The 25,215-nt window shown below is 47.6% G+C and overlaps 1 protein-coding gene and 1 pseudogene across 1 annotated transcript; one reads left to right on the top strand and one right to left on the bottom strand.

The window, feature by feature from the left end:
- Nucleotides 1-10,623: 10,623 nt before the first annotated feature.
- Npy4r2 (neuropeptide Y receptor Y4-2) lies at nt 10,624-19,014 on the bottom strand. The gene is made up of 2 exons (XM_028878305.2): nt 18,781-19,014; nt 10,624-13,159 (listed from the first exon to the last, which is right to left on the bottom strand). Exon 2 carries the CDS (start codon nt 13,098-13,100, stop codon nt 11,973-11,975), a length of 1,128 nt encoding a protein of 375 aa, XP_028734138.1. The 5' UTR covers nt 13,101-13,159; nt 18,781-19,014; the 3' UTR covers nt 10,624-11,972.
- Nucleotides 16,821-24,841, top strand: LOC114699365 (annotated as a pseudogene).
- The last annotated feature ends 374 nt before the right edge of the window (nt 24,842-25,215 follow it).

Below are 25,215 nucleotides of genomic sequence, written 5' to 3'. Positions count from 1 at the left end.
AGGTATCACCGGCGTCACAGTTGGGGTGGCTTCACTATTGTGCTGTCTCCAAAGTGTGATAAAAGCCATGACTGTAACTGTAAATTATGAAAAGAAGAAGACATGCCTCGGACTGGGAAAAAATATATATATATATCCAAGAAAATACTTCCTCAGACTGGGAGGAGTGGTTTTGTGAAGGATTATTATCTGAAATATGCAAAGGTAATAATGCTGAAAGTAAATGCCCCAATTTAAAAATGGGCAAAAGACTTGAACAAACGCCTTGTCAGAGAAGATACGCAGAGGCAAATGAGACACAAGAAGACACCGTGCATCATGTTATCAGAAAACTATGAATAACAAAGAGGTACCACTGTATGAATATCAAAATGAACAAAATCTAACACCTAATATTAGGGGAGAGATCCAAACTCTCTCTCACTGCTGGAGGGGAAGCAGGAGAGCATGACCATCTTGAGAAACAGTTTCACAGATTCTAAAACACCAAACACCATTACACAGCCCAACAACAGCAAGCACCCTGTGGCATTTACTCAGAGACCTTGAAAGCTCATTTCCACAAAACAACCTGTACAGATGTTTACTGCAGCCTTGTTCATAATTGCCGTAACTTGGAGGTCGTCAAGATGTACTTCAAGAGGTACGTGGATGAACCATGAGAAAATGGGCTGTAAGCCATGAAAAAGACATGGAGGAACCTTACATGCATATAACTAACAGAGAGAAGTTTCCAAAGAGTGTGAGCTCAGCTTCACTCATCAAGGAAAAAACTGTATAGAGCAGGTGTTGCCAGCAGATGGAAGTCGGGCGAGAAGGCAGGGTACAGAGGGTCTCTAGGACAGTGGAAGTGTGCTCCCATAACGGTGGACATGTGTCATCATGCATTTTTCTATACCCCTGGAATGGACATCGCCAAGGATGAATGGTAGATCTAGCTTACAGACTCTAGCTGGTGGGTCTGGGTCACTGAGACGGTATGTACCACTCTGGAGAGATGTTGACAATGACGGAAGCTGGCCTGCACAGGAGCCTTGGGTATACGAAAACACTCATACTTCCTTAGGTTCTCCGTGAACCTAAAGCTTTGTTCTAACTTCTTTAATTAAAAAGAAAAGTGTATAAGTAATTTTCAGACCTTACCCAATATATCTAAACGGTTACCATTTCAATATATAATCCATATACAACTTTTAATGAGATATTTCATGTTCTTTTGGTGGTGTCTTAGTTAGGGTTTTCATGGCTATGAAGAGACACCATGACCACAGCAACTCTTATAAAGAAAACATTTAATTTAGGGGGCTCACTTACAGTTCCAGAGGTTCAGTCCATTATCATCACGGTGGCATGCAGGCCGAGGTGGTGCTGGCCACATCTTGCAGACAACAGGAAATCAACTGACACACTGGGCATTATCCTGAGTATATGAAACCCAAAGCCCGCCCTCACAGTGGCACACTTCCTCCAACAAGGCCGTACCCACTCCAACAAAGCCTCACCTCCTAATAGTGCCACTCCCTGTGAGACTATGGGGTTGTGGGATTATGGGATTATGGGAGCCAATTACATTCAAATGACCACAGATGGGAAGCAAGTTTTGAAAATTTACGTGTAATTTACACTTTACACATCTCAATTTGGGCAAGTTATATTTCAAGTGCTCGGTAGCCTCACACAGGTAGCCAGTGGCTACCATAACGGATATCTTGGAAGCCTGTTACTTGAAAGACATACTCAGAAGGAAGCTTGAAGCACCTTCCCGTGCCAATGGAGAGTTTTCATGGCAGACTCCAGACATACAGTGAGGAATGGAATAAGCCAGAGGCCTCTGGACCATTAAGATGCCACACTGGCATGTTCGGGGTTAAGTTGAGAGTCTGAGAGGACAGAACTCACAGTAAGAAATGTGGCTCCTTACCCACAGGCACCAGAAGTCTCCGGGGAGCTCTCACAGCCCAGGGAAACACAGTAGGCTCACATCTGGGCAAGCTTCCCAGGTGTGAAATAGACTTACCTGAATGTAACACTTCCCAGCCTCCAGTGAGCGCTAACTCCGGTAGCTCAGCTTCTACTTGGGCTCCAGAACTTCAGCAATCCTGAGGGAGGTCCTGCAGATGTAGTAGGCTACACCGCAAACCAGCTCCCCAGCCTTGAACAAAGTGCTCAGCAAGGCCTTCTCTGAATGGCACACTGCCAGCTAGCTAGTGCCTCCTCTCAAGCTCCAAACACTTCCTGATCAATGGCTGGGGCTCTGCAAACCTCTTTCTGTGTGACCAGTCCTTCCCTACAGAGTCTACCAATCCAGTGCACTAGTGCGAATCCACTGGCTGGGTCGAGTGCTCTGTAACTGCTGCCCCTCCTGGGAGTACTTCCTGTTGCTCCTTCACCCATCAATGGCTTCTCTTCCCAAAGATGTAAAGGAGTCCAGTTTGCATAGTAACACCTTTCAAGCCAGTCTCAGGGTGTGTCCCTATGAGATAGCATCATGGTCAGGTCCCCGTTCCAGCTTCTCGGTTTTATTTCATTTGTGTGTGTGTGTGTGTGTGTGCGTGCGTGTGTGCATGCATGCATATATAATACATACCTATCTGTGCATTCACCTGCAGAGGCCTGTGTAGAACAACAGATATCATCTTATCAATCTCCTCCTTATCTTTTGAGGCAGGTCTCTCACTGAACCTGAAGCCACCGTTTTGGCTAAGCTAGCTGACCACTGTGCTCCCAGAATCTTCCTGTCTTATAGGCACAAATGGCCATGCTCATCTTTTATGGAGTGGTGGATATTTGAACTCAGATCCGAGTGTGCTTACCCATTCAGCTCTCTCCTCAGTCCCCAGATTCCCAATTTTAATTCATCCAACTGGTTCCTTTATTCTGCAGCCCTAGGATGGGAGCTTCCTGATACAGCTTCTCCCCATACATCTAGAATTTCCTCTTGGTTTTGTGCACTCAGTCAACAAATTAATACAATAATTTATAATAAATTAATAATTTAATTTAAGCTTGTGAGTATTTACAATAAGGTCTTTCTGGTGAAGCAGCTGGTATATTTTGGCTTCTGAGTCTTACAGTGCTTGCACACTGACATTACCATCATTATTATGGACAAGTGGCTCCCACACATGGGCACACTGTCAGACACTATACAAATGATGTATCCTTTAGTCCTCACGTCCTGCAGTTCCACCCAGTTCTCAACTTCCCTCCCTGAAAAATCTCTCCCATCCATATTCTTACAGGACCTCACTGCTCTTTAACCCCATTGGCTAACCAAACATTTTAAACAAACCTGGCTGTAGATGAACAGTCTTATTAAATAAGAAACACAGAGCCAATTGCAGAGTTAAAAGCCCAAGAGGTCAGAGCAATAGCTAAGAGCTAAAAACTCTTTCTTACTCTTCACTGCTGCTGCTGTCCTTCCCCTCAGCAAGGAGGCCTACTTCTTGTGTGTCTGTCCTTTTATTGACTTTCTGTTCTGCCTTCTCATTGGTTGTAAATCCAACCACATGACCTCCTCGTCACTGCCTGTCTATAGAGACCTCCAGGTCTTCTAAGGTTGGTATTGAGAATAAAGGCATGTGTCTTCATGCTGGCTGTATCCTTGAACTCACAGAGATCCACCTAGCTCTGCCTCCCAAGTTCTGGGATTAAAGGCGTGTGCCACCACTGCCCAACTTCTGCTATGGTTTGCTATTAGCTCTGACCCCCAGGAAACTTTATTTATTAACATACAAATAAAATCACATTTCAGTACAAATAAAATATCACCATACCTGGCCAATCAGAATCCTTCCTAGAATATCTCAACTTGGAATTGAGAAGGGAAAAAAATCAGCTCCTCATCAGTAGCAAAAATCCTAAAACATCCAATCGGGGTTAGCTGATAGCTACACTTGCCCTCCTGGAAAACTCAGACAGACTTTGAAGGGTTGTGTCTCACCCACACGGAAGCCCCATGTGACTTAGGAGTCCCTGGTTTCTCCCCCACCCCTCCCACAATTCCACTGTCAACCTTTTCTCAAAGCAGGCGAACCCAAATGAGCCAATCTAAGAGGGGCTTCCGTGTCAGCCAATACGGCTTCATTGTCTTCACTTCTCAAACAGGGAGCTGGGACTGGAGAAGGTTCCTGAGATGGACCTCAGACTTCAGGTCTATGGGGCTCCGAAGCCTGCGCTCTTTCCCCTAGTTCCCAGAGTTAGGAAGAGTTGAATGGAGGCCGTACCCAAACGTACCCAGAAAACCTACAGGGAGAAGAGAGGGACCCTCAGATCATTACCCCTGAGTTTAGCGGGAGGTCCACAGGGCTGCCTCAGACATCTGTTTTAATTATGTGATAGCATGATTTGATGTGTGCTTCTCTGGGAGACAGGCCATGGGTTCAGTTTCTGGAGAGTCAAAAATCAGGTGACCGAAGGGAGCAGTCTGTCTCAGGAGCTGAATGTGTGAAACAAAGTAAGAAGAATTTGAGACTACCTCCACATCCAGGTTATTCCCGTCCTGACTTATACATCTCTCTTTCCAAAGCTGGAGAGACTGCTGGAGTTAAGAACAGGTACTGTTCTTGCAGAGGACTCGAGTTCAGTTCCCAGCACCTACATCATCAGGTGCTGCATCACCATCTGTACCCACCTCCATCTTTTGTGTGTTTAATCATTTACACCCACCTCCATCTTTTGTGTGTTTTAAGGCCACACCCTGAACAGTAAGAAGAGAGAACAGACCGTAGCTTCAGAATAATTAAAGATAGCAATGAGAGACCTCGGTTTTTCCTCCATCGAGATGAAGCTCCGCTGCCAACCTACTCTGACAAAGCCTAGAAACCTGAGAACCAGCCCAAATCTCACAGCCAAGGACACAAGCCTCCCTCCTGCTGTACACACTCGGGATAAAGAGGGGTGTGTGTGTGTGTGTGTGTGTGTGTGTGTGTGTGTGTGTGTGTCCATAAAGCAAAAGGGTGGGGAGATGCACATGCTTGTCCTCAAATGTACATGGAGGACAAATGTCAACCTTGGGTATGGTTCCTCAAGAGTCATTCTCCTAGTTTTTTGAGTCAAGGTCTCTCGTTGGGCCCTAGAGCTCATTTATTGGGTTAGACTCTCTGGCCAGCAAAGGGTCTACCTGTCTCTGCCTGCCCAGTGGTTGGATTATGAGCACACAGAAGCATGCCTGGCTTTGTACATGGGTTCTGGGGTTCAAACCCAGGTTCTTGGGGCTGCATGACAAGCCCTTTACCAACCGAAGAATTTCCCCAGCCCCAGAAAGAAGATTCTTAAAAGAGGCCCTCCCTCTAGGGAAACTTGGCATCCATCTACCACCCACAAAGGGCTACAAATGACATTTACAAAGTGGTACAGGCTGCTGGCTTCACAAAGCACACTACCTCACAAGAGCTATCTCAGGGTTTCCACCAGCAGGCTAGTATTCTTTGCTCTGAATGTGTGGCCTATTTCCAGTCTGATTTCTTTGTAAGTCAGGCCCTATTCACATATTTACGAATGAAGGGACATGCATTTAAGAGAGCTTTGGGCTGGCCTCCAATTGACTACTTTGATAAACTCTTTTCAGAGTCAAAGGGAACAAATTCCAAGTAAGTGGTGATATTTAGACAAGGGGAAAACAAGCCCATGATTACCCAGCCACACACCCTCCTTGAGGTCACAAAACTTGAAGAATGGGGAGGGGATCCTTTAAGGTCAATGGAGATTCAGGTTCTCCTTTAATTAATACTGCTCCTTTGATTAATTCCGCTCCTTTGATTAATCCTGCACAGATTCAAGAAAACCTTGAACCGGTTGTTAAAAAGAAAAGTCCTCTTTAAACTAAGTAAACAACCTTCTTTAATTCTGCCCTTGGCCAATTATAGTCAGATTTTTCTTTGGGTCACCAGCTCACAAATAATGTTATGGAGACTTGTTATTAATTATGAATGCTCAGCCTTAGCTTAGGCTTGTCCCACTAGCTCTTATAACTTAAATCAACCTGCTTCTATTAATCTACGTTTCATCATGTGGCTTTCTACCTTTCTTTCATTCTGTATGTCTGTCTCCCTCTGTGTGTCATTGGTGTCTTGCTGGCATCTCCCACATGCCTAGATTCCTCCTCCTCTTCCTCTTTCTCTCCGGAAGTCCAACTTATCCTTCCTGCCTAGCTATTGGCCATCCAGCTCTATACTACACCAATCACAGCAATACATCTTCACTTAGTGTACAAATATCCCACAACAGCCAACATTTGTTGAGTCCATACTCTACCCAAGGGCATGTGAGAGTCACAGGGATGTAGAATGAGCTTCTTGGGCTTTGCTCTCAAAGAGCTCACAGTCTTGCGGTATAACTGGTGTGTCTATTGAAACCCGACATCCACAGCACAGGAGACTGTGCAGCACATCACAGTGGCCACCCCTAGGACCAGCTGTTACAGCTGCACAGGTAAGTTAAGAGGTCCCTAAAAGGCCATCTCTGCTTAGGATTTCTATTGCTGGGATGAAACACCATCATCAAAAAGCAAGTTGGGGAGGAAAGGGTTTATTTGACTGACACTTCAGCATTGCTGTTCATCACTGAAGAAAGTCAGGACAGAAACCCAAACAGGGCAGGATCCTGGAGGCAGCAGCTATTGTAGAAGCCATGGAGGGGAGTTGATTACAGGTTTGTTTCCCATGACTTGCTCATCCCACCATCTTACAGAACCCAGGACCACCAGTCCAGGGATGGCACCACCCTCCATGGGTTGGGGCCTCCCCCATTGATCACTAAATGAGAAAATGCCTTACAGCTGGATCTCATCAAGGCATTTCCTCAGCTGAGGCTCCTTCCTCTGATAACTCTAGCTTGAGTCAAGCTGACACACAAAACCAGCCAGTACAGGCAGCGTGAAGAATCTTAGCTTAGATCATTTTTTTTTCAGTCTTGTTTACCATGTTCTTGCCACGTAATGAGCCGTCAGTATTTGGGTGGATGTAATAACGAATAGTGACAGTGGACTTGTGTTTTGAAGGAAAAGTAGGATTTAGACTTACTTGAACAGTGGGTAAAACATTGGCCATTGATGGGGCAGAGGGTTTTGGGGAGGCAGGAGGGAAAACATCAGGAGTAAATGTACAGAGTGGGAAACCCAGGCCTGCTGGGGAATTGTGTGTCCTTTGCAATGAGACTATATGATACAATATAAAGCAAAGGACAGTGAAGGTGGGATGGAGAGAGAGATGGCTGGGGTCAAGCTGTGTTCAAGGGTTGGGCTTGTCTCTAGTGGGACCCCCTCACATTCCTGTGTCCCGGGGTATTTTCTTCTGATGTCCCAGATTGATCATTATCAGGGCTCAAGTACCCCAGTTTAGATGATGAAGTAAGTACTCAGTTGCATTACTACTTTTCTGTTGCTGTGATAAAATACCCTGGCAAGAAGTGGGACAGGAAAGAAAGGGGTTTATGTTGACTCATGGTTCCAGACGGAGGGACTCCATAATATAGGAGAGAGATAGAAGCAAGAACAGGAAGCTGAGAGATCCCATTTCCTTCACACACTGGAAGTCAATAGAGAGAGAGAGAACAGGAAGTGTGACAAGGCTATAAACCCTCCAAGGCCACCCCCAATGATACACTTCCTCCAGCGAGGTTCCATCTCCCCAAACAGTTCCACCAACTGAGGACTCAGTATTCAAATACATGAGCCTACATCGGGCATTTCTCATTCACACCACAACCACGGTCTTGCACAACCATGTGGAGCCCCTGCAGCCTCACAGAGAGATAGCAGCTGAACCTAGAAAGGTCAGTGTTCACAGGGCTGGGTGGATCACAGAAGAAAGAAAGCAGATAGACTCTAGACCAGGTCATTCTGGACAAAGACTTTGGTAATGGTAAATGGTAAATCTTCAACAGCAGCCCAGAGCCGGAGAAATGGCTGGGGTTAAGAGCAGGTACTGCTCTTACAGAGGACCCAAGTTCAGTTCCCAGGACCTGAATCATCAGGTGCTACATAACTGGTTGTCTATAATCCCAGCCCCAGAGTTCCCAACACCTCTGGCCTCCAGGGGCACCTGCACTCATGTTCACAAACCAACACATTGATGCACATGCTTACACATAATTCAAGATAAAATAAATCTTTTTTTAATAAATAAATCTCTCTTTCCCACCTCCATCTTTTATGTGTTTTATGGCTGCACCCTAACAGAAAGAAGAAAGAGCAGAGAATAGCTTTGGAATAATTACTGTGTTCACCATTGTACCCCTCATAGCTAATACAGCATCTAGCATGTTTGGTGAACAAGTTAATGAAAGAAATATGAACAGAAAGAGGGAGAGAAAGGGAAAGAGAGAGAAGGGGGAAGGAAGAGAGGGAGGGGAAGGAAGGAAGAAGAAGGAAGGAAGGAAAGAAGGAAGAGAGAGAGAAAGAAAGAGAGAGAGAGAGAGGAAGGAAGGAAGGAAGGAAGAAAGAGAGAAAGAAAGAAAGAAAGAAAGAAAGAAAGAAAGAAAGAAAGAAAGAAAGAAAGAAAGAAAGAAAAAGAAAGAAAGAAAGAAAGAAAGAAAGAAGGAGCAAGCCAGGCAGTGGTGGTGCACACCTTTAATCCCAGCACTCGGGAGGCAGAGGCAGGTGAATCTCTGTGAGTTCCAGGCCAGCCTGGTTTACAAAGCGAGTTCCAGGAAAAGCACAAAACTACACAGAGAAACCCTGTCTCGGAAAACCAAAAATAAAAAAATTTTCAAAATTTAAAAAAAAAAAAGAAAGAAAGAGAAAGAAGAGTCAGTCAGTGGTGGTGTAGACCTTTAATCCCAGCACTCAGGAGGCAGAAGCAGGCAGATCTCTGAGTTCAAAGGCAACCTGGTCTACAGAGCAAGTTCCAGGACAGCCAAGGAACGGCTACACAGAGAAACCCTGTCTTGAAAAAAAGGAGAAAATCAAGCTAAGCCACGTGTGGTGGTGCCGGCCTATAATCCCAGCACTCAAGAGACAGAGGCAGGAGAATCACAAGTTGGAGGCCAATTTGGACTGTAGTAGCCTAAGTCAAATAGCAGTAGTTCCATAGTAGTTCCATAGTAGCCTAAATCAAATAGCAGTAGCCTGTCTCGGGTGAAATAATCCTTAAATATTATGTACATGATCCTTAAATACTATATAATGTAAATATCAATACATACACAATTTAATCTCAATAATATTTTTTAAACGGACATATGCATATACTAACTAAAAATGAACCCCAAAAATATAACCAGTGATTATCTTTGAACAATGGAACTGTGGACAATTTTTTTCTTTAACTTTATTTTGGAATATGTTTACTTTTGAATGGGATTAGTTTTATAAGGCAAGTCAAGGTTGTTTATTGAAAAGGAAAAGGCTAGATTCAAACAAGGTTGAGCTCTTACTGCCAGGATTTGATAAGGCTTCACAGTCTCAGAACTCCCAGGCTTGCTTTGTGGGAAAGTCTCCAGAGCTAACCCCAGCGCTCCCCCACACGGAGTAGCTTCTAACGTGGCCATAGGAGCCCTCCCCCCAACCACCCGATGCAAGGAGTCACACAGGAATGCCGCGGGGTGCCAGCAGCTTCTGCACTGGTGAGCAGCTATCAACCCCAAGGGGAAAGTGTTAGCAGTGTAGTTTTATGTGAAGTAGGGCAGAATACAAAGGGCAGGCTCCCTGTGAATGGAGCTTTGCACCCTATGTATTTGGCAAGTATTTATTGTAATAACAGAAATGCTTCACAAAAAATATGTCCACATGCGGCCAGAGAAACAACAGCCAAACCAGAATATCTCTTTTTTAGCAATTCAACGTTTAAAGCGCTGTTCAGAACATGGATCCACTTCAGCCCCCAGAGTGTACATTTACAGGTTTTCACCCAATAACCCCAAGCCCCAGGGTGACCTACTTCCTAAGCAGAGCTTCCTGTCTTCAGTGTGCCTACAATTAACCTACATCTTCTGGCCAAAAGCAGGTTCATCTTCAGCACATCTGCAGCAAAGACTGAATCTAACAGCCTCCAGGTGCAAGGAAGACTGGTCTACAGAACATGCTCAGGTTGGCAAACATCAAGAAAGCTGGTAACCAACAAATCCTGGGCCATTAGACACCAAGACACCAGGATGAGGAAACGGCCGTCTGGGTAGGCTAATGTCATCCTAACCAGGGTCCGGGGACGGGGACAGAAGAGACACTCAGGGCAGCTGCTGTGGGATGTTCTGTATGTCCTGTGGGAGTCCTTCTTGGGTTCTTTGTGGCGTTACCCAGCAGGTCCGCATAGAGGATGATTAGGACCATGGGCCTGAGTGCAGGTGTCTGAGATGGTCTGCACTTGGCTGTGCTGGGGGATGGTCTGTATGTCAAGTTGCTCTGATTGGTCAATAAATAAAACCTGATTGGTCGTGGCTAGGCAGGATGTATAGGCGGGACTAACAGAGAGGAGATATAAAAGAACAGGAAGGCAAGAGACACTGCAGCCACCACCATGACCAGCAGCATGTGAAGATGCCGGTAAGCCACCAGCCACGTGGCAAGGTATAGATTTATGGAAATGGACTAATTTAAGCTATAAGCACAGTTAGCAAGAAGCCTGCCACGGCCATACAGTTTGTAAGCAATATAAGTCTCTGTGTTTACTTGGTTGGGTCTGAGCGGCTGTGGGACTGGCGGGTGACAAAGATTTGTCCTGACTGTGGGCAAGGCAGGAAAACTCTAGCAACAGGCAGCTTCTACATAACATCCCAATTCCTAACACCTTCACCAAATATCTAACCTGAACCATTGGCATCTTGGCCCCATTGAGCCTAATTAATGAAAAGCATAAATTCTAAGAACCAGAACCGTATCTGGAGAAGGCTGAGGTCCTGGTTGTGTGTGTGTGTGTGTGTGTGTGTGTGTGTGTGTGTGTGTGTGTGTGTGTGTGTGTGTTTGGACAATGACATCTTGCCAGGGTGGTCCTGAAAGTCTAGTCTTTGCTCAAAGTTGGTCACTTAAAATAGTCAGCACTAGCCTCTACCAGAGAACAAGAGTGCCTCAAACACTCATCTCTCATGATGTGTGATGACTTACGCTTCAACCAGTGCTGAGAAATGAGGCTTGGCAGGAGCTCTAGGCCAGCCTGGGCTATATAGTAAGACCCCATTTCAAAAAAGAAAAGAAAAGAAATCTCAAAATCCAGGAACAAAGGATTTAAACTTGAATGTGACCAAACGCTGAGACGAGCTAGAAGAAAGTGGTAGCCAGAACCACCTGTCCTGGACATCAGTTACACATATGCTTGGTAAGGGACCAAGGCCGGAGAGCCCATCAGACACTGCTCAGAGTGGGGACAGGCCTTCCGTGGGACGAGTGTATTCACTGTATTGGAAGGTTGCTCCACACAGACAGAACTGGGCTGTAATATCCCATCGTATGTGGGCCAAGAGCAGTGTTGGCATTCCCTTCTTTCTAAGGGCAAGCTGTCTAGTGTGTACACTGAGGATGCCTGGAACCCAGTTCAGCAGCCAGGAGGGGCACTGGTCTTTGACCTCCATAGATGAGACAGTCACATTCATTGTTGCCCATTCCTACTGTCCCTGTTCCTTTATTAAACAGACTTCCAACTCCCTGAACCTGCTTCTGTCGAAGGCTACTGGGATACCCAGCATCCCTTGAAAGAGCATAGCACATTGCTCAGGGCAAGTTAGCTGAATGCCCAGGACGTGGATGAAGGTTTTTAGGCTGGACATCTGTGCTGAGTGGCTGTTAGTGTCCACCGTCTCTGGCTGTAACACCCTGAAGCTCAAATGCAAAGTTCACTGTGTAATCTGCAGAATCTGGATTCAAAATTCTCCCACAAGCAAATGTCTAAACCATCTGACTGCCAAGCTTCAAGTCTCTTGCCAGCCTATCTTAGTTCCCAAAGCCAAAAATAACAGGATGCTAACCTGGTCTGCAACGGGTCTACTTAAGCTAAGTGAAAGGGTTTGTCAAAAGAAAATGGTAAGGAAAAGCCTGGACAGGACTACATGCAGTTAGACTTGCTACCCAGCCTCAGAGATCCTTTGGAGAGGTCCGTGTGCACAGTGGACAGGGGCAGATGCTCCGACTCCCTCCGGGGTGACCTGCAATGGCAGGTCAGCACCAGGGCCTTCATATCCTTCTTGAAGTTGGTGTTGAGAAAGCCGTAGATGAAGGGGTTGACACAGGTGGAAGCCATGGCAAGCATGTGGCATAGCAAGAAGATGAGGTTGCCATGGCAAGCAGGTATGGCTTCCTGGTACCAGTCCTCCAGAGTGTTGAACACATGCAGGGGCAGCCAGAGCACGGCAAAGGCAGCCACCATTGCCATGAGCATGCCATTGATCCTCTTCATCTGCCCCACTCGTGAACTGCCAGCGTCCTTGTGGAAAGCATGCCTCTGCCTCCGCAGGCGCTGGTAGATACGTACATAGCAGACCAGGATGAAAATTAGAGGGACAGAGTACTGGAAGAGCAGCAGGAAGCTGGTGTAGATGAGACGGTGGTGGTCTGAGGACCAGAATACAATGCAGACCACCTTGTCCTCCAGAAACGCTACATCCTTAGAGTGGTTGTGGTGGAAGAGGTCACTCAGCATGCTGTTAGCCAGAAAGGGCAAGGAGAGGAAGCAAGAAATGAACCAGATGATCACAATCCCCAAGTAGGCATGGAAAATGCTGGGCTTCCAGCCTGTTGGATGGATGATGAGCTGGTGCCTTTCCAAGGCCACGAGGACCAATGAGAGGATAGAGACTGTCACTGACATGCACTGGATGAAAGTTAACATCTTGCAAAGGACTTCACCAAAGATCCAGTAGTCCATGATGGTGTAGGTGGCTGTGAGGGGCTGGCATACGAGGCACATGAGGAAGTCAGAGAAGGCCAGGTTGGCAATGAGTAGGTTGGTCACGTTGGACTTCTCCTTTTGCCTGGTGGTCACATATATCAAGCAGAGGTTTCCCAGGACCCCCAAGATGGTCTCAATGCTGTAGGTGGTGATGATGAAGGCCAACAGGTCCACTGAATCCTGGCAGCCAACAGAGAAGTTGTAGAGGAAATCCAATGGATGGGTCCCATTCTTACCCTGCAGGAATCCTGGGAATAGGGAGGCCGGGAATTGGGAGGTATTCATGGTGGGTGTGAGAAGATCCAGGGACTCCAGGACTGAAGGGCCCAGGGCAGAGGTGCAGCCTGCAAAGCAAACAGATAGGACTCCGGGATCATGTCTCTAGGATGGAACCCAGGTAAGAACAAGGGTGAGGAAGAAGGTTCTTGGCTCCTTCTATCCATGGCATTGAGAGCTATCATGTAAGGGTTAAGGAAATAGACTATATCCAAGAATTACTACCTTGTAGGCAGCTGCTGTGTGCCAGAGACTGTGCTCAGTGCTTTGCATATTAGCTACTTGATTCTGACAAGTATTATCAACCCAGTTCATTGATGAAAAACCTAAAAGCCACACAGGAAGCCATTTACCCATACTCTCACAGCTAATAAGGCATCTGACTATCTAATGTCGTAACTTGCCTGACAAGCTCCCTCTGACCTCAGGATTTGAGGCTGTTCTGATGAGAAGGAACTTGAAGCATAGAAAACCTTTTGTAGCATTATCCCAACAAAGACAGCAATAGATCTTACTGCATATAGTGACCCTATCAGTCTTTCATGACACTCGTGGAACCGGAACTCGGGGGCTTGGCACACCGTGCACCCTCCTGGTGTCAGACCCTAATACACTGTCATCCCTGATTCCGGGGCTGCACACGGTGAAGGAGAAGACTTCCAGGGATACAGATTGGTTCATCCGTACACTACCTTCTCCGTGCTGCCCACACTACTCACGCACACTCCTGGCCACCAACACACGATGCTCATCACCCTCCCTACAACATATCTCTGCTCAAGTCACCTCCACCCTCTGGCACTAGCTACCCTTCCACGTGGGCTTCCTGAACAAATGGATCCTCTAACAACACTGACTCTTCAGACCCTGGGCTCCAAATCCTTCCAATAGTAATGCCAGTGATAGGCAGCCTGATATGGAGGGCACCCACCCTACTGTTGACCATTCCCCTGGAAATCATCACTTAGGTTTTCCAGGAATCATTAATCCTACAAGTTTGCCATTCTCAACCTTCACTAAACATCAGGGTCATGTTTAGCAGGGATATGTTCAAAGTGAAGATTCCAAGGCCCTCCCCAGGAGAACCAGTCAAGTGAATATGGGATGGAGCCAAGGAATCTGTATTTAGCAAGTAACCTATAAGATTTTGTTACATGTGGTTTGGGGACCCTTTGAGAAATGCTATTCATAGCAGAATAGTCTGTTTGATATATTTTTTGGTGTCATATGTTAGCTATGCCTGTTTTTAAATATACATTCCATTCTTGATACACACTTCCTTCATGATCAAATGCAGTTTTGTCAAAAAGCAGGTTTTCCAGCTGTCACAAACGTCACTCACTGTTTACTTGACCTGACCTGTAGAAGTGAGTCTCACCTGGCCATTTATAAAATCAATAAATCTGACTGACAGTTTACACTCTGATTATCTGGGCTGCCAGCTCTCCAGGGAAACGAGGGTTGGCCAGTAACACAGTCTTCTGGACAAAAAGCATTTGGCCAAATATACCAAGATGAAACAGACCAGGCCAAACACAAGCACTAGGGTCTGAGAGGAAAAGGAAGCCAGCGCTGCATGAGTCTGTGGTACATGCACCGTCTGTGAGACAGCAAAAGGAACAGAAGCCGGACGCTGTCTGACCATCAGCCAGGTGAGGACATCAGTGTACGGCAGCATCAGCACGACCACAGCGGAGTTAGCAGACAGGGACAACTCCAGACCATGACCAGTGCTTTGACCATCTTCTCGACCAACATGGCCCAAGCCCCGGGAGAAAGACAAGGGTCACAAAATGGCTTATACAGCCGTGGACCCCCCCCCCCCAGACCAGAGAAACTGACCACTGGGACTGCAGGTGGACCTCAATGCTGTGGGATGATTTGTATGTCCTGTGGGAGCCCTTCTTGGGTTCTTTGTGGCGTTACCCAGCAGGTCCGCATAGAGGATGATTAGGACCATGGGCCTGAGTGCAGGTGTTTGAGATGGTCTGCACTTGGCTGTGCTGGGGGATGGTCTGTATGTCAAGTTGTTCTGATTGGTTAATAAATAAAACCTGATCGGCCGTGGCTAGGCAGGAAAGAGAGGCGGGACAGAAAGGCAGAAAGAGACGCTGCTGCAGCCGCCGCCAAGACCAGAGACACAGCAGCCGCCACCATGACCAGCAGCATGAGAAGACGCTGATAAGCCACCAGCCACGTGGCGAGGTATAGATTTGTAGAAATGGATTAATTTTTAAGATATAAGAATAGTTAATAAGAAGCCTGCCACGGCCATACAGTTTGAAAGCAATATAAGTCTCTGTGTTTGCTTGGTTGGGTCTGAGCACGGCTGTGGGACTGGCGGGTGACAGAGATTTGTCCTGACTGTGGGCAAGGCAGAAAAACTCAAGCTACACCTCAAGGCCACAGTGCTATCACCACAGTCAGTACTGTGTGTATCTGGGACCTGGGAGATCAGAGATGGAGCTAAGGGCAGGGAGAGAGAAGAGACGGTGTAGAGCCTAGATCCCACAGGCTGAAACGGGTCCACTGGACTAAGGGGAAGAGAGACTCAAGGCAGGGGAAATAGCACATACCACAGAGGCACAGAGGCGGAAGGACGGCAGCCTCCTGAGACAAGCAAGTAGCTCAGAACAGCCGGATCCAAGGAGGAAGAAGGAAGGAAAAATGATGAGGCTGGAGAGATAAGCCAGACCAGGAATGACAGGTGAGCCATAGAAAGGCTGCTGGCAAGCCATGTGCATTCCAGGGAGGCCTCTTAGATGTAGGGGGTAGGTGGAGGCTCGGAGAAAGTCAAGACAGAAGACATTTAAAGGTAGCATTCAGAGTTTTGTCCTGCTCCTGTCCTTTTCCTCAGAGAAACCATTGGTGTCTAACTCAGAGGATGAATAGTTGTTTACGGCCAGGACACCACCATCCAATGCTGCTAACCAGTCCCTCAAACCCTGAGCCCCGGGTCATCAGGAAAGCTAATTCCTTTCACAGAGCATGTCACAGAGTGGACTGTCCCTGAGGGGTCCATCTGAGTAGAGTCTGGAGAGGAAGAAAGACCAGGTGCCACCGGGGCCTGAGGAAAAGCTATCATGACTCACCCCATGTGTCACCAATTAGGACTAAAGAGACCAAGATTAAGAATGGCCAGAGTGAGACCAGAAGGTTGAACGGCACAGGTCACCAGGCAACAGGGTGTGGCGAGGACTTTTCCTTCAGGAGCCTATGCCTAGTTCCCAGGTCATCTGAGAGCTTCTGAGGTCAGTGACAGGATTCCCTGACACACAAATGGAACATCACTTGTGTGTAAGAAGTAAGCTAAGTGAGGCAGAGCCAGGTGGATCTCTGTGAGTTTGAGGCCAGCCTCGTCTACAGAGCGAGATACAAGACAGGCACCAAAACTACATGGAGAAACCCTGTCTCGGGAAAAAGAAAAAAAAGTGAGCAAAGCACCATGCCAGGATCCCACACAGGCCAGCAGGCTATACACTTGTCCTGGCTTTAGATAACTACTCTGCCAGCCATCAGTAGCGTGGCTTTGTGAGTCACTGACGTTTTGTGAGCCCCAGTTTCCTCGGTGATAGAAAGGAGGGAAGTGGATGGCACCCGTGTTACAGGGCAGTCTGGCTCGGCCTCAGGGCAGGACCACAAGGGAACTGGGGTAGTAGGAAGGGAGGACTTGGAGCGCCCAGCCCCTGAACACCTTTCAAGCCAGTCTCTGTCTTCTTCAGGCAAACAATGGAGCTGATGCGTGGACAAGATCCCTTTCAGGAACTTTCTTTGCACCTCCTGGGAGGTAAAGGTACCCAACGCCAACCTGACTCATCATAGGTGTCGATCAAATGTTAAATCCCTCCCCATTTATTCCACCAACTCCACCCTAAGGGACTTCATCTCCCAGCAGGAGCTGGACGAAAGACCACACAAGCCCATGCCCAGGCCTCTGAGTCTACCTGACTACAGCTGATGCCAATCCAGAAGGGATATCCCAATGAAGGCATATGCCAGGACCCATCACCCACTCGGCTCCTTTACCAGCACTGACCTCAAACAGCTCTCGTGTGTGGTACCATGGTGCCCTGCCCTGCCCAGAGCTCACCTGTAAGGCAGGACCCCTCTGACCCCAGGGCTGGAAGGGGTCACACTCTTGTTCTTCCTGTCACAGAGCTGCGGACCAACCCCACCCACAGCCAGCAATTAGCTCAGGATCACTCAAAATGAGGCTCGCGTGCCTCCTCCTCCACCATTCTGCCTAAAGATGAGGCTCCAGATAGACACAGGGAAGGCAGCAAGGATGACACACGTGCAAACATCACTCTGTGAGCCACGGACAACCTGAGGGGTGCCTGGCTTGGAGAGGAGCTGAGCCAACTGAAGTAGGAGGAACAGAGTGGGGTGTTTGGAAGGGACTTTGGAAGACAGGCTACAGGTAGTCCTCCTTCGAGAAGAGAGGCAAGAAGAAACTTACCCTGAGAGTCGGTGTTTCCTAGGAGACAAAATGCAGAAGAGACATGGTTTTCACTTCCCATCCCTCCTGAACTATAAGACATATATAATTTCCCATAGTCCCACCAGAAAGGCATTACTAGACTGAACCATACGGCATGGTCAGTATCGAAACTGTAAAGATGACAAATTCACATGGTCCTATCTAATGCTAGCACCATTTAAACTTTTATTTTTATTTTATGTGTAGGAGTGTTTTGTCTGCATGTATATCTGCATACCGTATGCATGTGTGGTGCTGATAGACACCATAAAGAGAGAGTGAGATCTCCTGGAACTGGAGTTACAGATGGCGGTGAGCTGCCACGTGAGTGCTGGGAATCAAACCCAGGTCCTTGGGAAGAGTAGCCAGTGCTCTTAACTGCTGAACCACCTGACTAGCCCCAATGGTTCCATTTTAAAGAGGAAGCCTACTGAGATGAAGGTCCCTGGCCAAGGTTGCAGTTTGTGAGAAGCAGAACTGGGTCCCTGGCCCACCTGGCTCTAATCTCCCTGACACCCCTCTTGCCAAACACAGATTTTGAAAAGAGGAACCAGAAGTGAGCTCGTGGCAGAGCTGAGGCACAAGTGACCAGGGGATGCTGAAGACAATATCCCTGATCCACTGACAAGACCCGGCCTGATCGTAGGGATGCTGGGATGTGGTTCAGACACACGAGAGGATGTCCCCAAAGCCCTCCGTCCTCTGTCAGATAGTTCGCTGGCCTGTAATCCCACAAGATAGCTCAGAAAGCCCACTCCATGGCAGTACCAACAATGAATGGCCTGCCTCTTCAGTCCTAGGTCTTTTCAAACCGGTGTGGACTTGACTCTCCTCCTGGTGACCTCATTCACTTCCCAGGGTTGCTGGTGTCAAGTCCCCTAGGAACTGGCAGGTGGAATAACCCTGCGTGGAGGGGAGCATATTATGCCAGGTCAGCAAAACCCTGCCTGGATTTCAATTTGAAGCGTGGAAATAAGTGCGATGCACCAACCCCACCTCCACTGCCGCCCCTGACCCAAAGTTCTGCTGCTCCCTTTGCTAACCAATCTAAGGAAAACCAATGGACACCAATGTCAATCACCCCGGGAAGGAAGATTGCTGGCAATGATCTTCTCCTAAAATCTCCACAACCAGCCACCAGCTCTGAATGCCTGCCTGCAACACTTTTGACACTTCAGAGGTGCAGCTTACTTCCTCAGATGCACTCACCTGGGGAAGTATCAGGCCACCGAGTCCCACGTGAGGAGACCCTAGCACCAAGGCCAGGTCCACAGCCAGGAGATATGGCTCCAAGTCCGGGCTAAGAAGCCCACCAGGAACCCTGTTGCAGGTGCCCCAGCCAAGCAGCTTGCTCAACTTCCCGGAGGATGCCTTGAACTCTTTGGCCCCCTTTCCCGCAGCATCCGGAACCTGCTGGGCGAACAGTAGTTCTGCACTGGCTTCACTTGCTCCTCCCGCAGCAGAGCTGTATTCCTTAGCCTGGAGCCACCCGCTGGTCCTCGCCTTAGCCCGGGTCCGCCCGCCCACAAAACTCTAGCACCGCCCGCTTCGGGAGCCGCACCCACCGCCTTCCCGCAGCCAAGGAGGTTCAAGCTGCACACTGGTCTGCCCAGGAAGCACCCTACAGCCTGCGGACGGACAAACTATACCGCTCTTCCTCCCTCTGGCTTCCTCTCAACCTCAGTTTCCTCAACCATGGAATGGGCTTAAGAAAATGTGCCTACCTACGGTGGGGCGTGGTGGCTCATGTCTTTAATCCCAAAACCTAAAAGGCAGAGGTTGAAGTTCCAAGCCAGTCCCCAGGTACATTTAAAAAAAAAAAAAGTTCATGAACTCACTCAACCCATTCAGCCCGATATGGCTGCATCCTTGTCCGGCTGGACACACATAGCTGAGTGGGACACGATCGGGTCCAGGTGTCTTCCAGAGCTGACATCATTCCAGAGCGCTGAGGCTTGGAGAAAGCAGACAGGGGGAGGAGTACGCACAGAAATGAGTTATTCCAGAGAGCAAGTTGACCTGCATCCTCTTTAGATGAGTGGTCCAAGCCGGGGCCACAGCAAGGACTAGGGCAGAGCTGGGGGCATTAGGACAGTGTGGCCAGAAGGAATGAGGTGGGCTTCCAGAACTGTGAGATTGCAGAAGCAATCAGGACAATCCTGGACAGACCTCCAAGGTTGTGGCAGAGGATTTGACGAGGAGCCAGGTAACTGCTTCTAACATAGTAAGGCAGCCCCTCCTGCAAGAGGCCACACAGTAAAGTCACATTTGAGCTTAGAGGACCTTCTGTGGGTAACACATCTGTTTCAAGGGCAGCCTCCTAAATACCAGGTCTCCACAGCTCCCTGCAAACTCTTCTGGAGCTCCCATGGGAAATGGTTCCTGGCTCTGTGGCCAGTGGCCATTCAGTTGTCACTTATGGCACTGAAAACTATACAGAAATTACCTTATTTAATCATCACAGCTGCTCTGAGAGAGGGGCATCTTCATCCCTGCCTCCCTGTGAAGCAATGGACCACAATTGAGCAACTTGCCTGAAGTCATTCTGCTAAGCAGCAGCCGGATTTAGGACACTGGCCTGCTACATGCTCAGGCTTCTGCTCACAGGCTGTGGATTTGTGCCTGTTGTCTGCTCTCTAGGGACCACTTTCCTCCCAGTGGACAGGCTGCAACATGCTGCTTCTCCTTCAGGCCAGCCTCCATATCCCTGCTGCAGAATGCATTCCCCCAACCCTCCAGCCCTGCCGCTGAAGCAGAAGAATGGCTGGGCATACACTTGTCTCCTCGGTCTATCTTCCAGGCACAATCCTCGTCCCTGTCATCCAGGCCTCCCAGAGGTGCACACATGAAGGTGGCCCTGACAGAGGAAGGAAGGAATTTTACAGGGCCTGATGGTAATGGTGGCTTCTGGGAGTATAACATCTGAAATTGTTGCCTGTATGGAAACCACTCGACTCCAGGAGACATCCATGAACACTGGCCCCCTGTACATAGGCAGCAAGTCAGATGGTCCCACCCCTGCCTCACCCAGTGGTTATAAAGGGTCTGGGCTGCCTGTAAAGCTTTGGGAGGCAGGCTTCCACACGGACACATCTGAGCCCCCTGCCCAGTTTCACAAGCCTGAGCACCCATGGGCTAGAGAATAATAGCAAAGGAGTTCAGCAGGCAACGAAACCATCCCCATTCCTACGCCGGGCAGGAGCGCTCACCCTTATTCCAATGTCACGACTGCCTAGTAAGGTGTGGCCATCCCCCTTCACTCCTGAGAAGACTGAGCTTTGAAGAGTGTGGTATCCTCCAACCAATTCAGCTTGTACCCGGGAGGACTGGGATTTGAGCCCAGGATCAAAGGTCCTTTTCTAGGACCATATGGCCCCTTCTCACCTGTTAGATCCCTAGTGTGACCAGCATGCTCCACACTGGCTCTTGGAGACTTTGTATCTGCTAGGGAAAGGAACAGCACCCTCTAGTGGCCTCTAGAGACAGACCTAATGCAGTGGTTCTCAACCTGTGGGTCATGGCCCCCTTGGGGGTCACATATTGGATATTTACCTTATGATTTCATAACAGTAGCAAAATTACAGTTATGAAGTAGCAATGAGATAATTTTATGGTTGGGGGTCACCACAACATGAGGAACTGTTTTAAAGGGTCTCAGCGTTAGAACGGTTGAGAGCCACTGCCCTAGCACAAGTGGATCATCTAAGGAGCCCGGTGTGGAAAAGCCAGGAACATTCCCACTCCCTGGCACCCAGGGCCAGCTGACCTATCTGCAAAGTTCTGCCGACGGGGTGCATTCTCCAGTCCCAGGTGCGGCTTCCCTTCTGCTATAGCAACAGCTGGCTCATCTGCTCTTCCTTGGTAACTTGCAAGTGGACCTCCCTTCTCATCCCTCAGGATGTTCCACACGAATCATTTTGGAATACAGCGGGAGAAGTGATCCCTCAGGTGTGTGCCACCCTCCAGTCGGCTGCTGGTAAGGCATTTTCTCGTCCAGGAGTGTTCTTGGACCTCTGAGTCCACTCAAGGTTGGGATGTTCTTTTACCTAGAGAGCCAAGCGGAGAGTCAGAAAGACAGACGTCTCCTTGATGGGAGACTCCCTAAGACTAGGAGTCAGGCCTACTCACAGCTGCTGTCCCCACTCTGACAGCCAGTGTGGGAGGTGGTCACAGTCTGGACCCTGAAGGCATCTCGTTACTGTGGTAGTGTTACAGCTAAAATCTACAGGGAATGCTGTGAGAAAACATGAGATGTGAAGAAGCATCCACAGAGCTGAGCCATATTCTCTCCCTGAGTTTCCGCAGACCCTTGCCCACCCTTCCTAATAAGCAACCCCCATCTTTTAAAGCCTGTCCAGACCCACGTCATGTCTCGCATGCCTCTCTGGATTCTCCCATTGTATTCCTAGGGGGACCCAGAGCCCAGGCATGATGAACAGCTAAAACCACCCTGACTACAGTTTTCTCTGAGCCCTTTATTTGTTGGCTCCCTGAAATTTCTTCTCCATTTCACACTCTTTGTGTTTAGGAACCACTATTGAGTTAGTTTGTAGATAATGCTCACCAAGCCCATTTTCCACATGAAAATTTTGTTCTCATTCTTGGACACCCAGCCATCTGTAAAATATGCCTTTACTTTCCCCTTCCTGTGCATATACACACATCAGTATATGCACACACACACACACACACACACACACACACACACACACACATCTGCTCATCCTAAGCAAGCCATCCAAGCATGGCCCAAGAGCACAAAGGCCCCATGGGTAAAGCAGTTGTCCTACTTTTCCCTAGAAGGTGCAGCAACACCACATCAACCACCCCGGGGAAATCTTGTTTGCTCACTCCTATAAACAGTCGCCTGTATGGTCAGAAAATCAGCAGCGCAGAGAGGATGTATCAAAATGAATAAACAAAATAATTGGCTTCTTAAAGGAAAGCGCTTTAAGAGATCAAACGCTTCCTGTTAGTCCTTAGACTGCAGACATGGTTAGATTCATCCAACAGAAGCAGCCTGGCGTGAAGCAAGAGAAGCTAAAAGAAAAAAAAAAAAAGCAAGAAAGGACCTTTGAAAATAAATAAAACACAATTGCTGAAAAGTGTAAGCCATTTCAAGTCATGTGTGCCTCGAAAGGCCGAGGCAGGACAGCCATACATTCAGAGCCACCCTTATGACAGTGAGAGCCTATTTCAAAACTAAATGAGTAAAAGTGACTACTACTTAAGTAAATAACGTTTCGCTTCGAAGAGTGAAAAAATGGATTAAGGAAACGTGCTGTGATCTGGAGCAAAAACCACAGAAATGTGGAAAAGCTCAAGTAAAAACAAGAAACCTAGATGATTAGCATAGATGATCATAAACATAGACAATTGACATAAATGGTCATTGTGTAATCAATAAAATATCTAGGAAAGGGGAGCCCCAAAAGTGAAAGGTAAATATGACTGTCACAGTCAGGGCAGAAAGCAAAATTCAGCTCTTCACAGTCAAACGAAGAGACTCTATTGGGAAGGTAATTTACGGAGATGGGGGTGAGGTGAAGGAATAAAGCATGGAGGTGAGGCGCTTGGACACAAGCGAAAGCAGGAAGCAGTTACCTCTCCACAGCTTATGAATGGAGTGGGGAAGTCAGACTAGCTGAGCTGAGGGAGTCTGAAGGAGTGTGAAGCCGCGTTTCACAGAACCTGCTGGGTCACTCCTCCCAGACTCTGCCTGAAAACAACGCAAAAAAAAAAAAAAAAAAAAAAAAAAAAAAAAAAAAAAAAAACGCCAGCTTCCACTTCCAGGATCCTGTAAGTCTTTCCCATTAGCTGAATCCAGCTGGAGTGCCATCAGCAAGAGTTACCCACCCTCCCCAGGCATAGAGAAGAGCAGGAAACTGTGATGGAGGATGGATCTGTGTGTGGACAGAGAACAGTATTTCCCCACACTATTCATGGGGGATACACCCCAAGATCCTCAGTGAAAGCCTGAAACATTGTCAAACCACATGCCCACACACACATATATAAACATATATATTAAAACATACATCACTTTGAAACTAGATATACTAAGATATTAATAATAACTAATAATAAAATAGAGCAATTTTAATAAATTCATTTTAAATTTATTGATTTTTTTTTATTTCTGGAAGTTTCTATTTAATATCTTCAAACTACATTTGACTGTGAGAACTGAAATTTTGGAGTATAAAACCAAGATATGAGTCCTCCTTCCTTACAGAGTCTCAGAAGCCTAGCATCTTCCCCGAGACACGGAAACATGCTTCTTCTGGCTCATCGGAGCCCCCAAAGGTGGCCTCAGACATTTGGAAGCCTGTCCGCTCTATTGATGCCGAGCCTAGGAAGTCCACACTGTTTCCTGAGCCCACCAAAACAGTCCTTCCTGCTTCTCCTGAGCCACGGAAACGTGCACTTTTCCCCCGGAGTCCCGGAAGCATGTACTTTTCCCTGAGCTTCCAAATCTGCTGTGTTCTCCGATGCTCAGAAGGCCGCTGAGCTTAGTGATGAGCTACAGCTGGAAGCTGTAGATGATGCAAAATGTGGTAGTCTGGTCCAGGAAGGGCTTCTGGCTACGCCTAAGAAACTGTTAGAGGAAGCTTTATTTCCTGCTTCCAAGAAGCTCAAGAAAGACAGCCAAGAGAACTCGGATGCTGAGCTCAGTAGCAGTGAGTACATCAGAACAGATTTAGACAACATAGACATCAAGGGCCAGGAGTCAAGCAGCGACCAAGAACAGGTGGATGTAGAATCTATTGATTTTGGCAAAGAGAACAAAATGGAGATGAGTAGTCCAGAGCATTCCAAAAATGTGCTTCAGTTCACTGAAGAGAAGGAGGCATTCATTTCAGAGGAGGAGATCGCAAAGTACATGAAGCGTGGAAAAGGGAAATATTATTGCAAAATCTGCTGCTGTCGTGCCATGAAGAAGGGTGCTGTTTTGTACCACTTGGTTAATAAGCACAATGTCCATAGCCTGTACAAGTGCACAATCTGTGGGAAAGCATTTCTTTGGGAGTCGCTCCTTAAAAATCATGTAGCAGCCCATGGGCAAAGTTGACTTAAGTGTCCACGCTGTAATTTTGAATCAAATTTCCCAAGAGGCTTTAAGAAACATTTAACTCATTGTCAAAGCCGGCACAATGAAGAGGCAAACAAGAAGCTGATGGAAGCTCTTGAGTCGCCATTGGAAGAGCCACAGATGTGATTCCAGACAATACTTGCTTTGCAGTGTTTGCCTAACTTGTACTTGATGAGTAGCCTGTGGACTGTGTATGTGTGCTATATCCTGTCCGTCTGGATAGTGTTACACAGAATAAGCACTTGGTTACTGCTTTTTCCATAGGATCTCGTTGATGTGGCTGGCTGTTTTATAAGTCAATACATTTCTGTTACGTATTCCAGATGGATATAACTCGTTATCCTTAAGGTTATTTCAGTCATAAAGAGTGGGGGAAGATAGGCAGGTTCATTTAGTAAACAAACAAGTTTAAACCTAACTAAAATCTTTCTTCCCCTTTCTCTCTCTCTCTCTCTCTCTCTCTCTCTCTCTCTCTCTCTCTCTCTCTGTGTGTGTGTGTGTGTGTGCGCGCGCGCGCGCGCGCGCGCGCGCGCATGCTCCGTTGATCTCAG

This window comes from Peromyscus leucopus, chromosome 9, assembly GCF_004664715.2.
Source record: "Peromyscus leucopus breed LL Stock chromosome 9, UCI_PerLeu_2.1, whole genome shotgun sequence".
Lineage (NCBI taxonomy): Eukaryota > Metazoa > Chordata > Mammalia > Rodentia > Cricetidae > Peromyscus > Peromyscus leucopus.
The sequence above is the reverse complement of the archived record's forward strand: the minus strand, read 5'-3'. Positions and strand labels throughout refer to the sequence as shown.

Excerpts from the sequence above, each read along its gene's own strand:
- Npy4r2 (XM_028878305.2), bottom strand. The coding sequence starts at position 13,100 with ATGAATACCTCCCAATTCCCGGCCTCCCTATTCCCAGGATTCCTGCAG.